Source organism: Fusarium fujikuroi, chromosome FFUJ_chr03 (genome assembly GCF_900079805.1).
Source record: "Fusarium fujikuroi IMI 58289 draft genome, chromosome FFUJ_chr03".
Lineage (NCBI taxonomy): Eukaryota > Fungi > Ascomycota > Sordariomycetes > Hypocreales > Nectriaceae > Fusarium > Fusarium fujikuroi.
The window spans coordinates 3,658,784-3,684,312 of NC_036624.1; the positions used below are offsets into that span (position 1 = coordinate 3,658,784).

The following is a 25,529-nucleotide window of genomic DNA, read 5'->3' on the forward strand; positions in this document are numbered from 1 at the left end:
TAGGCCATGATAAGACGTGACTTCTTAGAGATCTGTTGAAATCTGAGGACAAATAGTTGGAGGTTTAACCTTGCTATACAGTTAGCAGACTCGACTGAATGAAGGGTTTATTCGCAGCCCTTTGACATTGACAGTGATGAGAGATTGGTGTACTAGCTGATAATCTGCCAGTTATGAGTTATCGAGTTTGAGAAGGCCATCGCCTCAAAGTGATAAACTTTGGAGTATGATAGAGATATATGTGAGAGATTTTTCGAGACCCATCTTGCTGTCTGACTTAATTGATAGTAGCAGTCAGACAGCCAGTCATCCAGAGGATTACGAGAAAGTTACATGTCTTGTGTCCTTTGCAAACTGGAGATCCCATTGGGGCTTGAATGCATTTGACACCGGACATCCAAACATCCAAACATAGTAGCTGAAGTGATAAATTGTGTTCAAGCTTCTTGATAAGAAGGTTCGGATCGGATCGTGTTCGTGGTTTCATTTCACAAGCAAATCAAAAGAGAACAGTTACTCCGATTGAGACTATGTGCAAAATAGCAAAATATCCTCAACGCTCCTCCAGCGGCTTGCAGGGCCGGCATGAATGAACATCGTTCCTATAGAAAGCCGAGATTCTTGTTTTTCGGACATAGATTACAAGACCCCGATCCGTATAAATCCTTGCGAATGGCGTCAGTCGGTCCCAGCTGGATGGCGTTGATCATTCGTTTCACGAGTTCTGACATCTCGGAAGTCATCAAACAGTACGGATGCACATAACGAACAGATGGGATGGCAATCTGGTCAGGGGTACTAAAATCAGGTACCTGAGCCGGGGATCGTATGGGAAAAAATGCCGACGCACCAGGCTCGAACCATGTCAATAGGAGAGTTGCACAACTTGCAATTATCAGCCCACAAGCGGAATTTGGTTGGTGCTGGACATGAGGAATAGAGAGCCAGGGGCATTGGATGAGGACTCGTCGAGGCAATTACTCTCTGTGCCAGAATTGTAGAAGCTAGAAGGCGAAGTACACTCTTGATGCAGAATTGTTTCACCCTCTGGTGAGCATTCAAGGCTATCGTAAGCTCCAGCTTCAATGCTACAATTCACAACAATCCGAAACAGAAAACAACTTCGTACAGAGCTACGCAGCCCTTTTTGAGGCTGCAACCCAGAGAGAAAGCAAGGTATCGTGACTGCTGCGCCGTTACCCAAACCATTTGCAGAGTCTCATCTTAATGACTAGCAGCATTGGTGGATCTCGTTGGTTCCTCTTAGCAGAGTCCTGGCTTCATTACTCCGTAGTAGACCATGCTATACTAAAAGAATTAATAATTTAATAAAACACAGAAATTATAAATAAACAACTCAACGTGTGTCGCTATTGTTAGTATCTTGAAGGCAACATATCATTTCTGTTTAATGCGCTTGCTCTTATTTTCCACTTCTTGGATGGCTGTAACCTGTATAAAGGACTCAAGAATCAACCGTTTCTCTCAGCCCAGGAAGAGGAACCCCTTTATGTATGCAGGGCCACTGCTGCAGCGTTCCGAGAGCGGGAAGCGACAGTAGCAGGAACAGAGACTCTGAGCGTCTCGAACTCCACGGAAACTTGAGAGCAGGGACGCTTCGAGGAAGGGGCTCACAAAATCTGTGCACATTAAAACTACGTGGTGTCGCAAGCCTTTGTAGTGGTATTCGGTTCTACAGCTTGCGAGCAGCCGAGACGAGACGACGGGAGCTTTTGGGTGACCAAGAACGAGCGAGCTTGGGCAATGTTTCCGTACCTGGACCTGTGCTTTCGAGCTTGGACTTGATCACCATGGTTTCCTCTCTGCCCCATTGTTGAGATGAATGGCGTATTGCTTTCAACTCTCGCGTTCTGGTGGCAGATCTTCCCGCTTTTAACGATTGACCAAAGTTTGACAAAATCCGTCCTTGGTGGCTTTGGATGATCTCATGGAAGACCTGGTAGAAAGCCCAAGGTACTTAGGTAAGTACTTAACCATAGGTACTACGTAGTAGTATGTATTGACGCAAGAGGTTGGAAGTCAATGTCACTCAACCTCCCCTATCAACAAAAATCGAGGAGATTGACGAGGTTCCCTCACTCGCTCTGGCTTCTTGGCTTGGAGGGTTGTTGATTCAGGTTCCTCCCCTCATAATTTGAAAAGGCAATATCAAGTGCCTGTAGCTTTGCAGCTAAGATGGCTTCGGGGCCAAATACGGTTCCGCAGGCCCCACCAAAGCCAACCACAAGCGTTCTATGGCTCAACTGAAAGTCCTTTTTGCCATGGATGCTTGTCTGCTGCAATAAGAGGAGCATACATAATTAACTCGTTAGCTATGAGCATACCACATCAGGCAGATCAAGGGCTGGGCTGAACTCGCTGTTTTCGACGGAAGGTTGGAAGGTTGGAACTCAAAGCCAATTTTGATACTGTAGAGATCAGCTGTTGACATGTTCCTTTCTGAATCAATTGGCTCCATCCAGCGTTCTGAAGATAATGTCTCGTCTCCTTATCCCGTTGATCATCACATCAGCCCCTAGCAAGGTCTAAGGTCCGTCAACGGGGGCCCCCAGCAGCTATCCCCTACCCCCCAATTTCAATGTCAGGGCTCCCGCAGCACAGGAACAGAAGGAGGAGCCACAGCTTCTAGTGCACGAGCCACCAAGCGAATCCGCCTAAGGATGTCCCCAGACGCGCAAAGAGTTATCGAGCACTCAGTGGTTCATTTTCGCGAAAAAGTGGCTCCACTATGCGATCTAAACCCAGCTTGTCCTAATGCTGGTGCTGGTGTTTCCCGCAACTTGGACCTGCTGCTGGCTTTGGGTTAGGTAGGCCGTACCGTCGTACCTACCTAGCTCGAGGGTTTCCACTACAGTGCAGTTTCCCCCCCTACCATGCCCCCAGGCCAGGTCCTTCCCATCACATTCTCGCTCCTGCTCTGCTCTCTGCCACCAACTTCACCAAACCTTACCTTCCTTTCCACTTGCACTTGCACTTCCACTTTCCCTGACCTCTCACGACGGACCCTTTTTCTCTTCTCCTTCACACACCCGTTCCAACCATCATCACTTCCGAATACACTCCCGACCGTCGATTCTCTCATTCTTGTCTGCGTACTGAACCGCTTCGCAAGCTCCGACTGTCATTTATTGACTCGAGTCCGACGCTCCGTAAGTCATATCCTATTAGTGATTATATCCTCGTCGCCATCAACCAGGGGCAAGCAACAATTGCATATAGGTGCTACAACATGGAAATGGGCATCGGCAGAATCAATCAAGTGATGGACGATGTTCCTTTGGACTCATTTATTCCGATTGCGATGACATTTGCCCGAGACAAACTCGATTGGCGCGATTCGCCGACCTTTTCTGATCCGTCTTTTGCCTATCTTGCGATGCCTCGATTGCACTTCGAACTCAACGATGTCACTCCAACACCACGCTAACATTGAAGATAAACAGTTCTCGACCTATTCGCGCGCCTCACTGCCGTGACTCTCCCTCCAAAACCGCTCTCACTCGCCCACCTCGGCACCCCGTTCCAAGATGCCTCAGTACACTTCTCGCGATGTTGGCGACCCTTCGCAAATCAAGAAGAACAAGCAGTCGATGGCCGATCTCAAGCTCCGACGACTAACCGAGCTCAACAATCGTCTACGCGAGGATCTTGAGCGAGAGCGCATTCCCGTCAGCACAGCATCAAAGAGGTGAGTTGATCGTGTTGATCCCACCCAACGCGTCAGTAACTAATATCGTAATAGCATCATTGCCTACTGCAATGGCACTCGGGACTACATGGTCCCCTCCGTCTGGGGCGCTGTTCCCAAGGGCGAGGACCCGTACGCGCCGCAACAATCTGGCGGCTGCTGTGTGGTCATGTAATGCCACCCGTGATAATAATTTTTCCTTATTACTGGTTACCAAAATCAAAAATTACGCAATGTCGGCAATGATTCAGCGATTAGGGGGTGAACCGCAGTCGGGTTTGATATGTTTGTGACGCATTTAAGGGGAGTAAGCCCAGGAGATCCTGAGTATAGGATACTCGGATGATGGAGGCGAATTAGGCCCTGGATACCGAAGCGCTTGCTAGCACTACCACGACGGCTACTTGGGAAGCTACCAGGAACGACTTGCGCTATTGACGAAGCGACGCGAAGCGCGAGAAAGAGGGAGAAAGCCCATACACAAGATCTAGCTGTACCAGATGGACCCAGATCAAGATACCCAAGATACCATACCATTTGAGCGGGTCACAAAAGCCAACAGCGCGAGTAATGGAGCCATGGTTGATGAGATGAAGAGGCTGGATTGGACTACAGCGATTTAATATTTCTGTCTTCGCACGTCTGTCTTTCTTCCTGCTGGAAGAGATATGGATGTTGCTATGAGACCAACGATAAGGGGAGAGGTTGAAGCACCACTAGGACGAGTCTGGGTCTGAGTCTGGGTCTTAGGAAACGGTTTATGGATCGGGCTCTTGTGCGAATGTAATAATTCCCCTTTTTATTATCACTTTTCTGTTATCATCTTGGTGTCATTTCCATCCAATGTCGTGTACGTTCCCCAAGCAAATATACTTTTTTATCTATGATTTGACGACTTCAATCCTTGGACCTGTTGATCTTGAGACTTTGAGATACGAGTCTCAATAGTGTTTATACTCGGTTTTTGCAAGTCATGACTTTCACTTAACCATCTCTGTCCCGAGGATAAATCGCTATTTCACATAGTGCAGACTCTGACGTCTTCAGGACTCAACTTTACGCCCATCCGATCCGACCCGGGCAATTCTTGTTACCTTTTTGTTAGGTAGTAGAGGTACTTAGGATTCTACAAGTGTTAGATAACGTACTGACCGGGAGCAGATCTTAAATATCGTTATATTCTCACTTTGGCTACGCCATAACAAGCACTGCGATTTACGCTTCTAAGCTGTATCAGCAATCTATCACATCTTATGTCAAGGTCTCCAGGCAAAATCAACTCTCTTCCTCAGCATGTCACGCTCTACGTACTCCACAGTACATCATGGGAGTACCTAAGCAGATATCACAAAGTGGATCACCTGGGTCGAATTAAGGCGTTCTCGACCGCGGGGCTTACATATACAGATATGACTGGGCACTCATATTACCTAGCTGTAGCTGGAGGGGCGAAGAATATCCCCTCATACAGTATAGTAGCCTATACTACCAATTATCAGTCGATCTTAGGCATCTCAAGCCATTAGGACAAAATTCCCGTACTTTTACTGTCTCCATTGTTCCCTTCAAACCTCAAAGATAAGGTCACCTTAGTGGAAAGATTTCGTTGCCAAACTCACCTCAAGCTCTGAACCCTCAGCGCCCCAGAGTTTAAAAACTCAAAAGTCCAGCCCGGCCAAGCCAAGAATAGACCACGACGTTCCCGGAAACGACTGCATAGCATAGCATAGCAAAACCAGCAACTGAGAGACGGCCAGAAAAAATATGACAAGCCAGGCGTCGACGCAAACGCCTCTTCCCCGCGTTTCTATCCAGTTTTGTACGCAGTGTAAATGGATGTTACGAGCTGCCTATGTAAGTTGACCGAATTCACAGCCTGCTAGCTACCTATGTTAGCATGTGACGAGAAGCTCACACATCTCAGTATGCTCAAGAACTCCTCTCCACATTCTCAACAGGCCTCGGGGAGGTCGCTCTTCAACCATCTACAGGCGGGACTTTCATCGTGACCATCACGCATCAAGCCCCTGGTGCAGACATTTCTTCTACAGAGACCCTCTGGGATCGACGTGAAGATGGGGGCTTTCCTGAGACGAAGGAGCTCAAGAGGAGGGTGAGAGATGTCATTGAACCTGGAAGAGATTTAGGCCATGTTGATAGGGATCATGGGAAGAAGGAGGAGGCAGCGAAAGACAAGCCAGCTGAGACGGAGAAATGCGAAGATTGCCAGTAGCGTTTCTCAAGCATCTGCGGTCATGACCTGGCTGGCCTATGGCAGGTTTAACGAATGCTTTCACGTGCGGCATTCATATTGATACCGCCGCTTGCTGTCCAAGGAGAATCTTCCCTATGTAGGTGTAAATAGCTATAGTTAAGCTTATACGCCTATGTGGTCGTTGTCCGAGGAGATTATTATTCTTGTAATTTCATATCCTCACCTTTGATGTATCTCGAGTTCCGAGCACTATTAACCACATTCATTACTCACGCAAAAATACTACGACACGATCTTCGTCACAATTCGTACAGCAACTACTGTTCGCTCTAGCAACTTATTCCTCTCCTCTTACACTACCTTCGCTATCCCTTGCCAGAATTAAGCAACGCTTTACCCCCCTGCCCACTCTTCCTAAACCCATCTAAAACCACAAAACGTATACAGAGGTCGCTCTCGAGCAACGAATAAGACCACACAAAGCTCGTCCATGAAATGCAACATGACCGCAAAAGAAAACGCTCCCAGCCAGACAGATTAGCAGTGGATGAATTATCTTATCCTTGGCATCACAAGAAATCAAGTGAGAGAATGCCAGCCTCTCGAACTGCGTATGTCCACGGGGCAGCCTACGTATAGCAGACATAGCAATATCGTCTGTCCCGTGGATCATGTGTGCATGGAATCCGAGAACTGCATGTGCGCGTGTGCAACTCAAAAAAACAGTTTTGTCAATGTTTTATCTGTGTGTGGAGCTAAGAAACAGCCGTTTGTCGTTATCAAGTTCGCATATAGGCATTAGAGACGATTCGGGTTTCGCAAAAGTCAGCGTCGCGTCCGGCGCCTCTTAAGTTCCGTCACCCTCCCAGTGGACCAACATTCCCTGCCACCAACGGTGGCAAGGCTAGCTGCGAGACGGCGGAGATTGGGGGTGCACTTCGATCGAGACAAGTCCCGAGTCGGGTCGTTCGTTCTTCGTCGCGATTGTCTTTCACCTTAGTCGAGGTGAGATGATCGTTTAACGTCGGCCGAACCTGTTGAAAGCACATTGTTGGTATAAATTCTTCAAATATTCTTGCAAGGGGAGTTGATTGGCGAGCTAGTGCTGCCAAGAGTGGTTGGAACATACTTTTGCTTCTTTTCAGCGGGTTTCAAGATCTAGTAAAAACATAATCAGCATGTTTGTACCATAGTAAGCATTGTCAAATCTCACCTGAAAAGAACACAGCAAGCTCTCGTCAACACTCATCATCGCACCAGCGTTGTCAAATTCACCACAGTAGTTGGGCGCACTGAATAGCGTGACCAGCTGGCGCTTGGAGAAGAATTCATAGCCGTCCTCAACAACCTGATGAGCTCGGCAGATCAGGTCCATATCATGTTTCTGCAGGAAGCGCGAGACAACATCGGGACCGAATGTGAATGAGACACCACGGTCGTTTTCGCTCCAGCCAGTAATATCCTTATCTGGATCAGACCACAAGAGATCGCAAAGAAGACCGCAGTCAGGGATCTAGAGATCTGTCAGTATCTCTCACTCGGAGCAACCTGCGTCTCCATCTTGCGCAGTCCAGGCTACTCACATCAGTAGGTCGCATGACACGGCGAATTTGCTCCATAGAGTTGAGGTCAGGGCTGAGGCCACCGTGCATGGTAAAAATCTTCTCGTCGATGATAGCGGCGATAGGAAGGCAGTTGAAGCAATCGGTGAAGGTCTTCCAAAGCTTGATGTTGTAGCGACGCTTGCACTCGTCGTAGAAGCCATAGATTCGGTTGATAGAGGCGCACTCGTGATTACCTCGGAGGATGAAGAAGTTTTCGGGGTACTTGATCTTGTAGGCAAGGAGCAAGCAAATAGTCTCAAGAGACTGCTTACCTCGGTCGACGTAGTCACCGAGGAAGAGGTAGTTGGCCTCGGGAGGGAAGCCACCGTACTCGAAGAGTCGGAGGAGATCGTAGTACTGTCCGTGGATATCACCGCAGATCTATCAGAACACGGGCAAGTCAGCAAATGGGTTTTCTTGACTGCTCAAGACCCAGGGCAGAAGTGCCCGTATCGAGCACCAATTCTCAAACCGAAGCAGCACGAATGATCATACCTTAATTGGAGCCTCGAGTTCGAGGAGGATGGGCTGAGAGATGAAGATCTCACGAGCCTTGGTACAGAGATAACGGATCTCGGCCTCAAGTAGCTGAACTTGCTTGCCAGGTCGGCTGCCTCGTACCTCGAGTAGCCTGTCGATTATAGAGTCGAGATCGACCTCGTGTTGGTCTGCCATTTTGAGAGAATTTGCTGGCGAGAGGGTGCCCGCAGTAGAGTTAAGGGAGGGTCGCGTGGGGGAGGAGGAAGGCGGCAGACAAGATCGCTAATCAGAACAACTGCGGGGGTAACTTTGTCGACCGAAATATGATACCAGATAGATACACTTCACAAAACCTGGCCGAGTCAGCCGGTGAAACCGGGAAGCAAGAAGATTCAAGGCAATAAAAAAGAGACGTGAAAAAAGAGAAAAGCCGAAGAAAAATGTGTCCAAACTCGCAAACGCCGCGACCGACAAGAGGGTGAAAATTTGACGATGAATGGATGGATAAATATGAGGTAAAAGACAAGTTTGGGTTAGGTTGCTTTGGTTTGGTTTGCGGGTGAGTTGCGTTGCGTTGCGATGGTGGAACAACGAAACGAGAAGTCTAGAAAAATTGGAGGGGAAGCAGCCGAACAAGCATGAAGAGAGGGCTGTGAGCGCGAAATGGGTACGGGAGGGGAACAAGAGGGGAGACAGACGGCGCGGCGCGAGCGAGCGAGCAATGAATTGAATGGGGCGCACACCAGTACCAACGCCAAATGGTAACTTACCCGTGAAGGGATCACGTCTCTAATGGAGCGAGCGATTGGAGGATTTTGCGTTTCGAAAGATCGAAAGCGCAGAAGAGCAAGTTGATCAGCAATAGCAAATTGTGTCGTCGTTCGATATTGAATTGCAAAAAAGAAGCAATCAGATCACGTTGGATATGGGGAGAAAACAGTCGTCGTCGTGGTTGCCGCAGTGGGCCACCGACTTTGGTTGTTGATAGCTGTACCAGAAAGAGACAGGTAGGTACAGGGCGTCAGAAAATGAGGGGCGAGCAAGATGCTAGAAGCCAGAAGGGGAGAGACAAAAAACACCGTCAGCGCGAGCGAGTTTTTGCTATCCTCGTCTTCTGGTCAAGCAAGAGTAAATATTGCGTCGACAAATATGTGACGCTTCGTCGCCTTTGTAGGGTATACAAGCAGAGTGCAGTAAAGGGCCTCTGTATCGTCGACTTTGATGATGATTTTCTTTGAGATATGAGAAACGATGTTCTCTTCGCCTTTTTTATTTATTGATGTTATCGTCGTCTGGTCTGTTGGGGCAGCCAAAGTGGGCGCGATCAGGGAACTTGGAGTTCAGGGACGGAACACGGTGGTTCGTCAGTCGTCGTCTGGGGCCAAAGGGAAATGGCGGATCAAGTAACAAGCAAAGCAGCTCTTCACAGAGACGAGCGGTTTGTAATATGTTCGCAGAGAGTGTTGGCGATGTGGCTAACACGTGAATAGAGTCTTCGTCTCGGTCGTCGTCGGGTTGAGTTGAAGGGTTGAAGTTTATCCTCTCTGACCTGAGGGAACGGAAGGGGGGGAAGTTTTCCAATTTTTCCTGGGCTTTCACACTCGCTCAGTCACTGAGAAGGTGGACTCGTCACAACCACCAAACAGAGCTGACCCGGCCGGGACGCTTGGGCTTTGGGCTGCCTACACTAAACGGTACCTGCCCTGGTCTGGAAAAACGCTAGCACAGGGCCCGGATGTGGACCTGGAATGGATGGAGCTGGGACAAGTACGAGACTCGGGGAGCTGGCTCTCAGTGGCACTCCGGGGATGGGGCTGCTGAGGGTAGCTATATTTTTAGTGGGAAGCCGCTATAAATTGCATTGGATCTCACCTGTTCGTGCCTCAGTGCGACCTGGCGGGAGGTACCTATGGACAGAGACAGAATCTTGGCTTTTCTCATTGATCCAGTGCCTGTCTACATAGCATCTGTGCTTACCCACACAACAATAGAGACTGGAACGTAACTCATCTTGACATTTCGGAGCCCCCATCTTCATTTGCTTCTTGTCGGCCTGGGTGACTTTGTTTCTTGTCTCGCTTGCTTGGCTCAAATCACCGTCTCATTTCCTTGTCGCTGTAAGTCTCATTCGCTTGCTGCCCGTTGGGTGCCCAGGTATGGATACCCTCACCTCATATCGCGTCTTAAGAAGCCCTAACTACTAAACAAAAACCTTGATTTTTTCTGACAAGCCAGCTTCGCCAGGGGAAACTTGGTCCTCTCTTGTCACTAGGAAGTAAAAAAGGGGGCGTCTCGACTCGAGAGGCTCCTGCACAGCTTTAGCGACAGGATTCGTCGGCGCTTAAGACTAAGTACCAAGTAATAGAGCCCAAGTTAAGCAAACATCAGTTTCATCTGGCCCAGCCTCTCTCGGCTCTCTTATTAGCATCGGTTCCCAAGTCCCGGAGAAGAGAGTCTCTTTCCTTATTAGTTCATCCACCCAAAATACATACGAATGAGGAAGACCTTGTCGCGTGTGTAGGTTGCCGATGTGAGAAGCTGATTCGTTCGACATGAAGCGCATCGAGGACAGGGGTTCCTTTAATACCAGGATATGATACATACAAAGATAGACAGGCCCGCAAAGTCGTATTGCGATCGAGTACGTAACATCCACTCGTTTCATTCCTGTTGACAACGGTTACGGCAGAGCTCACTCTCCGACTTCAGACTTCACAAAAGTAGCCTCATTCACTCTTCAACAACTCCTCCATGAACCCCATGGGATCTCTCAGTTGCGCATGCAAGAAACTTGCCACTCATGCCCAAGGCAACACACAACGGCACATGTGCTTGTTCTTCTGCATGATGCTGATCCATTTCTAGGTTTTTGCATGGAGGATCGAAAAACACCAACCAAAAATCAAGAACCTGGTGCTCACAGAGAACTACCTCTGCAGAGCTAAGCTAAGCTCAGCTCCATCCGGGAGTGAAAAGAAGCATTGGATGCTCCCATTTAACCATTTCATCCCACGTAAGCTCGATGAGCATGTCGGCTAACAGCTTTATTGTTTAATGATGAGACGAGCCAGATATCAGAAAAGACAACGAGACACCTATCTTTGTGCTACCAAGCTCCTTCATGTGAAGAAAATGACCTCAAATCACTCACCGACCGTTCATTTCTCTCTCGTCTATTGCGTCAGTACGCGTGCCCCGCTAGGACGCGCAGGAGCCGGTGTACAAATACAAACGGTGATGCAAGCAAACGAATGGACGAGTGTGGCTACATCATACATCCAGGCCTTAATTCACGTGACATCACAGACTGCCACCAAGGAGAGTTATAAGATAATGCTTTCCACCATCATGACAGATGTACTCCATCATATCATGATCGAATCATGTCACAGAGTTCAATATATCCACTCCAGGTTTCTCTTGATGGTAAGGGGTTCCATAGAGGCCATCATGGAACAGTCAAAGCATGGTCGAGATATTATTGGACTCGGTATTCGATGAAACTATGCCCCATGATCATACTATTCGGGTCAGATCCCACGATCATTAATTTTATACATTTGTATCGTATCCCACTAACCGTACACATTCTCAAGCCGCAATCCATCGTTGAGCTAAGTCTGTTCATTCCCATAATCCATCTGGGAATCCTTCGCCAACGCCTTTTCCATCCCATAAATTCCTTCTCAAAAGTATTAACCCTGTAATACTTGATTCCCATCCTTCCCTAGAACGCCAAGCTCATTAGTGCATCTGTATGGCCCTGTATACTCTCTGAAATGAACCCGCATGACAAAAATGGCAAGCAAGCTAAATGCGCCAGTTGTGGTGAGCGTTTGCTTGGTATATGCCTATACGTTGAAGATCATCTTCTCCTTGTTGATGTCCTCCGCTTCTTTGCTTTACTCGCTCTGGTCTTACCGCCCGCGGGTTCTACCTCCTCCTGCACATCTGCCTCAACTGTGGCAGATGCTGCAGCGTGGTCAACATCCATACCCAAGCCTTTGAACTCTTCGTCATCTAAATCTGTAAGGTCCTCGCTGAGCATGCGTATGGCATCTCTCCCGGCCCACCGCTCCTCGAGAACGGATGTTCCCTTGGGGTCATGACCCTTGAGGTACCAAAGTATCCCTCCGTCTGTGAGAGGATCCGCGGGTTCCAATCCAAGACTGCCGTTAGATTGTGGCGGTGTGGGAGGCCCCGATTGTGCCGGCTGAGGCTTCGACACATAACCATCTGTGTCGGGGGGTGTATTGGATGAGTTGATAGTGTTGGGGAGAGATTCGTGTTTTCCGACGGCACCTGCCTCTGCGAGATCAGATGTATCGACATCAATATTGGTGCTGACCTCAATGTTTCCATTATCAGAAGTAGTATCCATCGCATCTCCACCCTCAGTGGAACTGGCCTTAACGGTAATTTGAAGCTCGGCATCAACCATAATAGTGTCGTTGGCTTCATCACTGAGGTCAGTTGGTTTATCTTGGCTCGTCGCAGTCAGTGGTCGGATGTCTACGCTTCTGTCAATAATATTCTCCAGCTCCTTCTTCAAGCCCTCGAAAGGCTTTTGGGAGATCTCCGACTCGATCCGTAAGGCTGTCTCAAGGTGTGGCTGAACAGCCTTCAATATGCGTTTTCCCAATTTTCGGCGTTCTCGTATATCCGAGAAAGTGGTTTTAGCAAGTGATGCATCGACAACTTCAGTTTGAGTTGCAACCGTAGATGACTCAGGCGGTGCTGTAGAAATGCCAGTACTGATTACATCGCAAAGATCTAACGCGAAGGACATTACTGTCACATAAAAGCGGGCATTAACGCGGCTTTGAAGCTTGTCAAGACCGTCCTTGAAGAGATCTTTATCAAGTCTGAAACAATTAGTCCAAGTCAAGATCAGCGGACCAATACATGCACTTACGATATTGCCCTGTCAACAGCAGGGTTGAGAAGTTTTGCGACAGGGAAATAACACTCATCCACAAATTCTTGTTCAAGTTCACACGCGGCAACCTTGATCTGCTCCCGTTCCACAAGCTCGGCTGCAAGATCTTTGAGCTGCTCAAGCTCAATAATCAAATTCTCGGCGAATTCAATGCGTCTAGCAAGCCTGATCTTTCCGCTCGGTCCCATAGCTGCGAAGTCACGTCGCGTAAGTTCCATCGAGGAAAAGGACTCCATCTGAAGCTGCAGGCGCTTTAGAAGTGCCGCTCCTCGACGGTTCTCACGCTTCAGGGTCCAGTAGCGACATGCCTGGCTCAGGAACTCCTTTCGTTTGGGTAATGCGAATCTTTGGATCGAAGCGTCTACAACTTCAAACACGGCCTGCGGTATAATAGGTGCCCCTGCAGGAGTTTTCCAGACGTTTTTCGGATTCTGGCCTCTCTTTTTGTCACCAACGGCTGCAGACTTTGTCCCAGTAACCTGTGTTTCATCCGACGGCTTTTCTGAAAGGGCATTGCGCTGCTGCTCTGCAATAGCATTCGCAACAGCGGTGTTATCAGCCCAGATACGATTCCTCATGGTTCTCTTATAGAATTTCTTAGCTGCCTTTGTGGCCTGTTGAACACTATGCTCTTGCACATAGTCAGGCGGGCAATGCTTGTCACAAAAGGCCTTGAGTACCATGCCGCCATCCAACACAGCGAGAGCACCCTGGCTAGTCTTCATCTTAAGAAACAGCCGGGATCTCCGCGCACAAGTGACATGAAATGCTTGATAGCAGTTCTTGTTTCCGCACTGTATGCAGGCGCCCATTCGCTGTCGACAAATGTAGCACGTCAATTTCCACCGGCTTTTCGGCACCTTTTCCACGTCCATGACTGGTTCCATGAACGTGTGATTGCCCAAGGAAACCTCAGGAATCCACATAGCGCAAAGCAGATGTGCCCACTTGGAGGAATTCGTTTGCTTGAATGCACCATCGGTATTTGGGCAAAAGATACACGTCTGCGTAGGGTCAGTACGGCAACTCGAGAAAATGTTCTGAGCTAGACTTACAGGAACCGAAGGCCCACAGAGCTGGCATTTGCGGCAGAGCCACTGGCCTTCTGGGATAAATGGGACACCATAACATTCTTGATGAACTGCAAGGTTACAGCCATCGCAGAATACAATCGCATTGGTGTTTTCGCAGTCGCCGTCGTCGCAAATGGCGCATTTTGAGTCAGGCTCTTCACCACCTTGCGGCTCACCATTTACAGCGGCGGCAGAGCTTGATCGTGGGCGATGTGTTTGTGGAGGCTTCGGGTTGGGTTTTGGAATTCTCTTCTCAAGCACATGCCACTCCTTTTCGATCTTTGTCATAGTAATTTCGAAAATTTCTCGGGTGATAGCTGGAACGTCGTTTTGCTTGCGGTGAGTATTGTATCGCCCAAGCCAAATATCGTCTTGTTCATCCATATCATATTCGACACGACCGATTCGGGTACGGTGGACCGGCCCGTCAGATGCTGCCATAGCAGCATCGGTCAATTCTGCATCATCTTCCATGGTAAGATCAGAAGATTTGATTAAAGCTTGCTCCGGGCGCAGGTAGTGATCACTCTCCTGATAGCCAACATTACTCATTGACTTGTCGACAAAGCGAGCCTGGCCAAAAGTTTTGCTCTCATATAATTCAATGCTGTTGGTTTTACGATATGACGGTAGTTTAAGATCCAACTTCTCTTTCGGTGTCTGGTTCTGAATGGGTAGAATTTTAGGTGTTTTCGGTGTTGAGAGAAAGTCCAGAGGCTTGCTGCTGTAAAAGCTGACCACATCTCGGGTCGGTCGACGAGGGCGCCGTAAAGGTGTTTCACCAAGAACATCGGCGGCATTGGAGTCTGAGCGACCTTGAGGATTTGGTGTGTTTCCAGTTGATGCGGGGTTTGGTTGTCTCGATGGGGTTCGGGTTTCGTCCAAGGGTGTTCCGAATGCCTGAACCACTGATGAATCAGGTTGTTCTTGGGGTATGCCATCAACCTGTTCAGATCGCAGGATCATGAATGTAGCATCAATATCTAGGTTAGGGTGGAAGTCCTCCCAGCTGCGTTCCTCGCGGGGCTTGTAGTCTTCAGCCTGCTTCACAGCAGTTGCCATAGCCGCAGCTGAACCCCACTGCATTTCCTCCAAGCCATCATTGCCAGCAGCGCGCGTGCGAGCGCCTCTTTCTCGCCGAGGCATTATGGATGGAGAAGGGCCATTGATGGCCTCGCGCGCAGCTGCTCTTGACCTCGAGACTGTTGGAGGCCCAGTGGTATTCGGCGTGGTTAGCAAGTCAGCATCAGCGAAGCGACCACCGCCACCGGCCCCTCCTGGAATATATCGACGTCGTTTCGGTGGTGGTTCAGTTGCGGAGGCTGCCGCGAGGGCTGCTCTTGCAGCACGAGCAGCATTGGTCGAACCCGGAGGGCGACCTCGACGTCTTCCGGTAACGGGTCGCCTGGGAGTCGGAGATGCCGGAGCCATCTTGAGCGAAACTAACGGCGATGTAAACTCGAAGATCGGAGCGTCGCTGGCGCAAGCTTGAGATGGATAATCGCGTCAAGGGGGAGGTGGCGCGCAGGCTCGGTCCGAAGCTTGGCGAAATCACCAATCATTTGAAAGGCGCCATACACACCAGAAGAGCTTTCTTTATTATTCCCGTAAGGTTGATGATCAAAGCAAGACTTGTTCGGTGAACAAGATGATGGAATTCGCGACGGCAGAGGAGGTGATGTTCTGCCTCGGGCAAGGAACGCGTGAAGTTGGCGTGCACGGTCCCCTTTTAGTCAGCGGCGTTCAGGGTTAAGGCTGACATAAAAAGGTCACCAGACTCCAAGATACTTTTCGGGCAATACCAGCGGCGAGTTGCTCGGATTAAACTTTCAGTATGTTTCAGCAGTGTTACTGGTTTATGCAGCTCATCTGCCAGTTTGTCTCTTTCTGGCTTAAGCTCATGGGCCGCATCTGCAACGTGGGGAAGCAGATCTAGCATTTTGATGGGATTGCTTGATCAGATCTGACATGACTTATTGTTCCTGGCATTGCTGTCGTCCAGTGACGTAGGATCTCCCCAAGGAAAAAAGTCCCTGTTGTCTACTACAAGTAATGCCAAGATCGGTTTCCCTAGTTCGCAGATCACCATTGCTTGCTGGCGCTTGAAACATAACTACTTTACTTGGCCAGACTATCCGTAATCTCCTGCCTGACCTTATGATGAGCATATGTCATCTGATCCTGAGCTTGTCTATACCTGCAATGATTTGCTTGAGAACTTTCCCAAGGGATCAATCATCAGTTGGTAGTGCTTTGTCTCTCTCTTGCGCCCACCCGACCAGGGACTTGTTAGTGACTCCAATGGCAATGAAGGACTTTGAATAAGACTTCTTGGCTCCGCAAATCATGGAAGCAAATGCCGAAACAAGATCTAGAGATCTGCCCAGGGTCTAATTTGAGATCCTATCATATGCTCCGCTCCCCTTATGCCCACTCTTGTTGACACTTTGACGCCTGTGTAAGCGAATTGGGTCGACAGTGCAACAGCTCATTACCGCCTTTTCCTTAACATGCAATGCAATGGCAGTATCTATCATTCATGATCGGCTGTCAAAGGATTGCAAGATGCCTAACTGTCGAGAACAATATTCATCGCCTGGCAACATTCATATCACCAAATATACATCGCCGATAGCAATGCAAAGCTTGATTTGAGCGCACCCAGAGGACTACTCTGACTTTTGAGGTGCATGAGAGCTTATCCATATTCACGATGGCCTCAGATCTACCGACCCTAGTACATGTCCCTAGCCGCGGGGTCATCCGCTTCGATCCACTCCGTTGCCTCGGCGGCCCCAGAACGGGCACGACTTCCGGGCGGATCCAGGTGTTGGCGATTTTGTGAGCGGTCAATGATTATTGATGCATCGTCAGTTCCACGTGGTGTCGTTACATGGTTCTCTGTGACTCTGAGCTTAAGAGCTTACATCATATAACGGTGGTAGCACTATAAAATGCCATCGAAGAAGTACGGCATTTCTTTGCCAGGTAATTCAAATGGTCGTAGATGAATAGATAGTACCTGGCTTCATAGATAATCCACATCAGAGCCTGGTATCACAGGCTAATATATCTCCAGACATTATGGTTGATACTGGTGACCTGGTCTACAGCCCGAGTGACCTATGCATAGTAGCTTTTGGCTCTCCCTTTGCTCTGACTTGTTGAGGCTTCTCTGTCCGCACCGGAACAATATTATGGACATCGTCTTATGTACCATTTCAGTATCTGCTTTCGTCCCTCATGGGTAGCGGGAAGCACGAAGCTATAAACTAAAAAAGATAATCACATACCCTACCAATACCAACGACCTGAGAGAAATACCATAAATGGAAAGCCAGGACTCTACTACTAACTTATGCCACAGTCTGGAAATATCCAATTTGAACTCTATCACTACCCTCGTCGCCATCGTGATACTGGCATGGAAACTACGAATGCGACTGACCTCAAATCTGTGGCATTGACTCAGCCATCCAACACTACTAAGCTTGACCCATGCTGCTTCACCAAAAGTTCAATGTCGCACCTCGCCCAGGAATGACGACGCCCCCTCATGGCTCAGATATTGGCTAAGCCTTAAACTTACCCTCCCAACCCTTCAATCTCTCACTCAGCCCGCCCCCTCCATCAACGCCAACTGAGGTTCTTATGTACCTTATACCGGCGGCTTAGCCAGCACACCATCTCAATGTTCTAGCTGTGTCAGGAACAAATCGTCCATAAGCATCTGGTCATGTCTCTTTCAACACCCCTAGTCTCCTAACACCCAAACTAATCCCAAGCCTCTTTGATCCCTCTGTGACTTAGGGCATCAGGCTAAAGCCGGCTGACCTGGTCACGTCAACCAATAGTCTTGCTCATCTCTTGGCTTCTTCCACGACGGCATCATTGGGAGCAAAAAAAAGTATCACTTCCCTCCAGGGGCTCATAAGCCACGACGAGTGACCTCTGAAACGATCCTTGTTAACATTGCGATCTGTGCACGTTCACGATAAGGATTCCATATTCTGGGACAGTGGCAATCCATGATTATTAGGGTACCACAACAGTGTTACAAGAGGACAACTAGAAGCACCAAGGGTTTGAACAGATAGAGGATATCATGTATTACAACAATCTCCAATTCTTCAGCATGATTGCCTCAGATCACATAACCTTCAAGCCAAGTGAAGTCTTTTTTTCTTCCAACCATACCGTAAAATCAAAAATGCATATGGGCAAATGCCCTTGATCTTCCAACGCCATGTCCAGACTCCTACGTGAAAGCAAAAAAACAGTACATGTTCAATCTCATTTCGAATGAGAATAACAGGCATTCTTTATATGAAACCCTTTCCCTCTATCAGAGGCCGCTGAAAGATGTGATATCTCTAGAACAAGGGTGAGAGAAACATAGGGGCTCCAGAAAGGAGAAGCAGCCATGAAAAGTAAAGATGAGTTCCTATACTCAAACAAATGCAGATGCATCATCTGCCCAAAACGCCGCCTCGCTATGCTCCATGATATCGTTGCAAATGCCAATAAAAAGTAAAATACGAAGTGGTCGAGCTTGAATCCTCAGACTCAGCTCAACAGAAGAATTGAATCATACCGAGGAGTCCAGCATGCTCCCACAGTAGAGAGGGTATATGGGTATCATATGGATGTTGTCTTCCAGGTCTAACTCTGCTGGTATCGCATCTTCGATTTCAGCCCAAGGTCCGACCACTATGTATGGCTTGAGCCTGAGGGGCGTGGATAGGAGTGTGTGCTGTGCGCATAGCTGTACCGGATGGGACATTAGGTGTGGAAAAATCTGCCGGGCGGCTGGTAGTCCAAGTCTCTTCGCTCAAGACAGAAAGGTAGCTATTACCGACAGTATTACGCAACGCCTCAATCTTCTGACGGTACATTTCACCACCAGCATCCCAGTCCTGGGATTCCTTCCAAGTGGAAGCGTCATCGTTAGATGAGTAAGCAGCTGGGATGTTGGTAAAGATGTTGGTGTCAAGTCGTGGTACTTCAGGTGAGCTGACAACTTGCGAGTCGGTCGATAATGTGGGCGGCGACAAAACCTGGCCTTCAGGTTGCTGGGATATCCGGTAGTTTCCGTCGTTAGTGAGCGGAGACTTGGGCTGCTTACTAGCCGGCTTCGCTACTTGAACCTCGACTGGGGTTGGGAAGGATGGGGTATCAGAAGTGGCCAAATCCACGATTCGCCTCTTTGGAGTCTTTCGCCGACGTGTCGAGCTGGTGTTGATTTCACTCATGACAGCCTTAGGCGTAGGCCGTTCCTTTCGGAGGACAGCTGGCTCTTTGGGAGGGTTGAAAATAATGGCAGGCTTGCTGACATCGACAGTAGGTACCTCAGGGACCTGTGGCTTGACGACAGGGATGGAGTCGGGGATAGGGGGGCGGTCAACCATTGATCGTCTTTCAACGTAACTTGGACCACTGCCATCAATAATCACGTCGTCAGTATAGCCTGTAGCTTTGCGGAAGAGGTTAAAGATGGTGATGCGATAATCCTTGTGGGTACGAGTAAAGGGATTGCCCTCAACCCAAATCTCGTGGATGTCGGGGATACCTGTCAATCTCGCCAGTTCCATTGGGTCGACTAGACGGTTATCTCTCAAATCGAGTCTCTCAAGAGGAACCAACTTCTCAACGCCAGCAAGGCTCTGGAGCCTGTTTGCTCGAAGGTTGAGAGCTGTGATGGCAGGAAGAGGGTTGCGGGTCAATGACTGGAGAGAGTCGATCATACAGTGAGACAAGTTTAGAGCTCTGAGGGCGGTTAGGGTAGCCAAACTGTCTGGAACCTGGCTAAAGAGGTTGGAGGAAATATCCAGAGAGTAGAGTGTGTTGGATAGGGGTGAGAGACTATTTTGCGGAATAGAGGTCATGGAATTGTCAGCCAGACTCAAATGTCGCAAAAAGCGCCACTTTGAAGTGGGGAGGACGCCCATGGCAAGTAAGTTACCAGAGCTACCTCGAGAATGGTGATGAACTGTCCAAGAATCGGAAAGGCTGGAATGAGAGCTACCAGATCCGGATCGCCTCATGCGGTGATGGTTACCTCGAACAGGATGTGATTGCGTTCGAGAGCTGGTAGGGCGCGGAGGTGAGTTGCTCCTGGGACGAGAAGATTTGTGCACAGTTTGTGGGGTGTCATCTTGCTCGTCATCCTTGCTCAAAGACTGCCTACGGCTGCTCTCTTCGATAGCATGTTCACTTGGGGTCAACGAACCGACCCGCATGTCGACGTGTGCACCAGGAGAGCTTGGAGCAGACACGGCTCGGTGAAGCTCGGGGTGGGCAATATTACGACGAGGACTGCCACTACCCGTCCAAACTGAAGTGGGCGAGGATTGGGATTTGGAGACTCGTCGACGGCGTTTGTCCATATCATCCAAGACGATGTCAATCAAGATGTCCGCGGGGTCCTCAATACCGGCACGTTTCAGAGTAAGAGAACGTAGCTGATCGGCTAGACGATCCCAGCCAAAGAATTACCGGAAGTCGATGCTGCTAACTTCGAGAGCCTGCAGATTCTTGAAAACGTATAGGGGTACAGCCGAATCAAATGGAAACTCTTCATAACCTCGAATCAGGCGGGCACGCCAATCTGGAGCCAATCTCAAGCAAGGAATCTTGGTAAAAGCAGAATAGAGGTATTTCATGTCAGCTTCCAGGGCGGCTTTTTGGCGTTCGGTCCGGGCAGCGGATATACTGGCCCCGATACCGAAACTCGACCATAATGCAGACATGCCCGACATGACACTTCGTATACTCGAGACAGAGTGTATTGAATCAATATCCGAGCCTTTGCTCCTCGATCGCTGGGTATTACTGAGGAAAGAAACATAGTTGGCAGAGGATGAACTGTCGTGGAGATTTTCAAGCCGGACTTTCATAGGACCGACACTGATGCCGAGTTCTTCGAAGCGGGAAAGCAGGTAAAATAGGTGATGAGGCGTGAGAGCCAATTTTACAGATTTGGCATTATGTGATGTGAAGTTTAGGGTTCCGAGCGACAATGCAGCTGCGAGCGAACTCGATGTGGAAGCGGAGGTAGATGGTCGTTCGGGAAGCGAAGTGGAAGTTTGGGAGAGGAGGGTCGCTGAGCCTGTACTCTGAGATGGCTTATGACGGACTTGGCGGCGTAGTTGAAGAGCGTTGGCCAAAGCCTTCTCGTGCGTCCGAACATAGCCGGCAAGTTGCTATCATTACCAGTCAGTTAACGTGACCAACAAGAATGCAAATATGCTGAATGCCCACCTTTATGAACAGTTCTCCGTCTTCTGAATCCATGATTATTGCCCACAATACATGAAAGGCCCGAGAAGGATAAGAATATGTGGTTCGGAGGACGAAGGAGTGGAATTCGCAATGCCAAATAGGAAAGGGACCGCTTCTATTATATCGAGGGGCTGTGATGTCGACCTATTTCACTAACGAGTTAGTGACTTGTCAAGCTTGAAAAGTTGGCCAAGTACAAAACGCAAAGCAGATGCGAGGCGAATAGAACACAATGTCTTGTCTTCCTCGAGCACTCAAAGTGAAATGTAAGCGAGCAGGAAGACAACTGCCAGTGGCTCAAAGGAGAAATGAGGTTTGTGTTTAGCATGAAGGCCAAATAATGATTGAGCACAGCCGCGTTCTTCACTCGTCGTAGGTAGCAATGCTAGGCGTGATCACTGTCGCAGTCTGGATGGTCACACGCATTTGAGAAATCGCTAGTGGCAGTAATCACGCAATGGGGCGGGAGATGACGGCCAAAGGAGCGATTATAGAGTCGATTTGGATCAAGACACAAGGGTTTTGTCGGTAAATTGTAGCAAGGCACTAGAACGCGCGGATCGATGTAAATGCAAGCGTGCAGAAGGGGCCAAACGGGTGGAAGTTCCATGCAAATATGGATGGAGTGGTGGTTGTCTCAGGCAGTTGCAGTCGGGGTGATGCAGAGCAAGATAGGCAGCCGCGACGCATTTTCATCACCGTCACGTTTCCCTCTTCATCACTGTCGCAGAACAGCAGGAGAATTCAAACGCAAAAGAACGCTGAGCGAAATCAAGATGCAAATACCGGCACAATGGGAATGCGATCAAAAATAAAAACCCGGCACAGGAGCATCATGTACTCACCTCGTTTGATGTAGGAGAACCGGCCGCAAGCACAGCAGCAGCAGCAGTTGAAATGGAATTCGGCGACCCAAAGACACGGGGTGATTATTACGACTCGAGATATCCGAGTGCGAGTCCGATAACCTTCGAGGATTCGAAGGACCGACGAAAGGGTCGAGGTTGTAGAGGAAGGAAGTCGACGTGAACCCAAGAAAGTAAGAGAAGAAGCAGACGAAGGGGAGTCTAAGAACTAAGTACCTACCTTGTAAGTGTGAAGTGTGGGTGCTGGGAAGAGACCCATAGAAACTAACAACAGGGGTGTATCAGATGGGAATCTCGTCCTCACGAACCTCGCCCGCCCACTGATTTTCGTTGCCAATTGAACGGGGCCGGGTTTTCAATTTCCATCACGACGGGAGGCTCACGCTCACCTCACCTCACAGGTTCACTCTTGGTAGCGTTAATAGCGGAGCGGATGGACATACTGCGCTACGTACAGCGAGCAGCACAGCACACCCTTCCTCCACCACCCCAGGAGTCAGGACACCCTCTCGCAGGATGGGTTTGCCTCTAACCACCCTGGTTGGTACCCTGGCTGGGCCGTACGGCGGCTGACTGGTTCAAGGGGCGCAAGTATCCTATACATCGCGACCTCTTTGGTTGATGTTGACCATTGAGGTGGACCCTTGAATGGATCTTCTGCAACTTATCCCAGCGAGGGTCCAGGCCGGCGACGAGGGATTCACATTCAGCAAAGAATCGCCCAGTAGCAGTTCCTGAAATTTTTCCAACATGCAGCGCTCTGGCATCTTGATCTCTTGCAGATTCATAGAGGGAATGCATTCTTCACAGATGTAGTCGCAGCACGCGCTGGCAGGTGAGGTCATCAGCGATCGATTTTGTGCATTGAAGTTTACGGATACGGCAGCGGTTGAAATGGAGAAAGTAATACCGGTTACAATGAAAACGACGATAACGACATCGACTAAAAAACGGCCGTGGCTTTCCTCTGCAACACCTTGCTTAGCTTCCCTCGCATCAGTCTTCACTCACCGTCCGTGCCTTTAGAGCCTTTCGCCTGTCTATAATGGTCTTTTCAGCCAATCCATTCCCTGTGCCACCACATATCAACTTCATCACTTTTCTCTCCGGAATTTTGTGATCACTGATCTCAACTCTGCATATTCGCCTCCTTCATACTTGACAGGCTTCATCGCCAAAGTCGGTCAAGCTAAAAGACTCGTAGTTATATCATGGCCGACTTCACACGCATCAAACAGCAGCATGTCTAATCTTCCACGATGCGAGACTGGCCTCAGGTCTGACTCAACCCCGCCACCTTCGTATTTGGGGGTTTGTTTTAAGAAGAGCTGAGCAAGACATAATTGAAGCCTCCCCTCATCTGATGCCTCACTCTAGCTGAGGTTCAGGAGTGGCTGAAGAACATGGCTGGATAAGGACTGTCAGGTTGATGTTGTACCGGGCACGCCGCGAGCTCATGATATCTTGTGGTGAATGGCAGAAGACAGCATGCATCACCGAGTCGCGCCGCCAAGTCTTCGGAGGTCTTAGTGGGGTTATCATTGGTGGGGGTGCTTGGCGTTTGACCAGGATAAGGGAGGGCATGGCTAGAGGCACAGGGACTCGGACGAGTCACAAGCGACTATCCGAGTGCTGCGCTTGAGATTGGTGATAACCGTTCCGCTGAAATAGCCATTTCAGCGATAGTCGCAAGCCGCTTATTTCCTTTAGGGGAGGCTAGGGACGTTGCAGTGTCGGGACTCCAGTCCCTGATGGGCTCTTAGTGCTGGACCTTCATTTCCAACAGCCCGCCCGGACCAGTCCAGGCTTGAATCCTTTCAGCAGTAAACAAACCACCATGATAATAACATTACGACGATATAAGAGGGACACTGGCCACTACAGTCAGGATAAAGATCAAGTACGTGCACGAGCATCAGCCACTGCTTGTGCCCTGCGTTCCATACCAGAGATCAATGTCTCACGGACCATGGCCATGGGTATTGACGACCAGGCTCATCAACACCATGATTTTGTGTTGTTTTCGTTGTTTGTTTACTTAGCGACGGGCACGCCATCATCCAACACAGCTTGTGTTCATATCGACGGTGCCCTTAAACAACATACAAAGCATTAACTGAGAAAGAGATGAGAAATCCGCAAGATAAACAGAAACTTCGCAATACACTACTGCACTTTTCGTTTTCTCTTTGCAACATGGCATCATGGTTTCTTGACAACCGAAGTTTTGGGGTTCCCTGCTAGTGGAGCGCCGGCATTTGATAGAGATGATGCATCGAGCATCTGGAGAAGAATGACATGCAGCGCCCGATTACACTGATACGCGTGTTTCTCTCTTGTCTGGTCAATAATGGCCCAGCTGTGATACAAGACATCGCACATCACGTTAAAATATCGCCATGTCTGCCGGGCTCCTTAACAAGCGAGAGTCCCCATATCGATGCATACGGGTCGCTGTTGCAGCAAGCAATGTTGCTGGCGGATATGACTTTTACGTCACTGCTGTGAATACATGCAAAGGAACAGCATACGGTTCATAATAATATTAGATGGACATCGCAATGACTAGCCAATCGTTAAAATGCTGTCAACTTCAAACACCGGGAAAACATCATGGTCGATCGGTTCACCCACACCACCAAGCGACTCGACCATTCCATGGCTTCATCATTTCTGGATTCAGTAGCTATCAGCAGCACTATCACACGAACATCAACACCGAACCCACCTGCAACCCAACGCGTCACGGTCAGATGGCTGTCACGACTATCGATGGCACATCTAAGACACGGCCGTCACGCAGCACAGCTATTCGCTGCCACGAGACCTCGGACTACATTCTGGACAGTTCCCTCAATATCTTATGCTTCTGCCACGCGCATCTCCGTCATGAGGTTTAAACATGCGGAAACGAACGCTTTCTCTCTTTCAACACGGTTCTTCTTCCGCCAAATCACCCCTTGCTTCTCTTCATTTGCGGTTGATCTGTCGAGGTTATGGTCCATCACGACTAGGTATCCTCGCCTCTACTACTTACTGTACATCTCTGCTGCGCCTTTGAAGTTTGCGGAGCCTCTGGCCATTTCATATTCTCTTGGCGTTTTCGCTGCGGTTATGTCATACCCCCACTAAAATTCATTAACATTATTCTCTGATTGGGAGTCGAATGTCATCTTGCTTGAAGGGCCTAGAGAGTACCTTGTCCAAGTTCCACCCCCGATGTTAGGTAGCGAATACTTATGGCCTGCAGGCTGTTGAGCTAGCTCTCTTCATCCCTGCCCATTAGTGGATGCTCATCCCGCTCCGCTGAACCATTTCAAAATGCTCAAACTCACGATGATCTTTAAACAATCTCAACACTT

The 25,529-nt window shown here is 49.0% G+C and overlaps 5 protein-coding genes; 2 read left to right on the forward strand and 3 right to left on the reverse strand.

The window, feature by feature from the left end:
- Positions 1-3,548: 3,548 nt before the first annotated feature.
- Positions 3,549-3,884, forward strand: FFUJ_03226 (probable G protein gamma subunit; the record flags this gene model as incomplete). XM_023575049.1 has 2 exons in its annotated part: positions 3,549-3,709; positions 3,764-3,884. The coding sequence occupies 2 exons, from the start codon at positions 3,549-3,551 to the stop codon at positions 3,882-3,884; spliced, it is 282 nt and encodes a 93-aa protein (XP_023428297.1).
- Positions 3,885-5,473: 1,589 nt separating this feature from the next.
- On the forward strand, positions 5,474-5,942 carry FFUJ_03227 (related to selenoprotein domain protein; the record flags this gene model as incomplete). XM_023575050.1 has 2 exons in its annotated part: positions 5,474-5,563; positions 5,634-5,942. The coding sequence occupies 2 exons, from the start codon at positions 5,474-5,476 to the stop codon at positions 5,940-5,942; spliced, it is 399 nt and encodes a 132-aa protein (XP_023428298.1).
- A 1,047-nt stretch (positions 5,943-6,989) lies between these two features.
- FFUJ_03228 (probable serine/threonine protein phosphatase PP1) lies at positions 6,990-8,203 on the reverse strand (the record flags this gene model as incomplete). XM_023575052.1 has 4 exons in its annotated part: positions 6,990-7,082; positions 7,138-7,437; positions 7,508-7,909; positions 8,024-8,203. The coding sequence occupies 4 exons, from the start codon at positions 8,201-8,203 to the stop codon at positions 6,990-6,992; spliced, it is 975 nt and encodes a 324-aa protein (XP_023428299.1).
- A 3,670-nt stretch (positions 8,204-11,873) lies between these two features.
- FFUJ_03229 (related to bromodomain and PHD finger-containing protein) lies at positions 11,874-15,451 on the reverse strand (the record flags this gene model as incomplete). XM_023575053.1 has 3 exons in its annotated part: positions 11,874-12,873; positions 12,924-13,951; positions 14,003-15,451. The coding sequence occupies 3 exons, from the start codon at positions 15,449-15,451 to the stop codon at positions 11,874-11,876; spliced, it is 3,477 nt and encodes a 1,158-aa protein (XP_023428300.1).
- Positions 15,452-18,711: 3,260 nt separating this feature from the next.
- Positions 18,712-21,313, reverse strand: FFUJ_03230 (related to Leucine Rich Repeat domain protein; the record flags this gene model as incomplete). XM_023575054.1 has 3 exons in its annotated part: positions 18,712-20,481; positions 20,536-21,222; positions 21,281-21,313. 3 exons carry the CDS (start codon positions 21,311-21,313, stop codon positions 18,712-18,714), a joined length of 2,490 nt encoding a protein of 829 aa, XP_023428301.1.
- Positions 21,314-25,529: the final 4,216 nt, after the last annotated feature.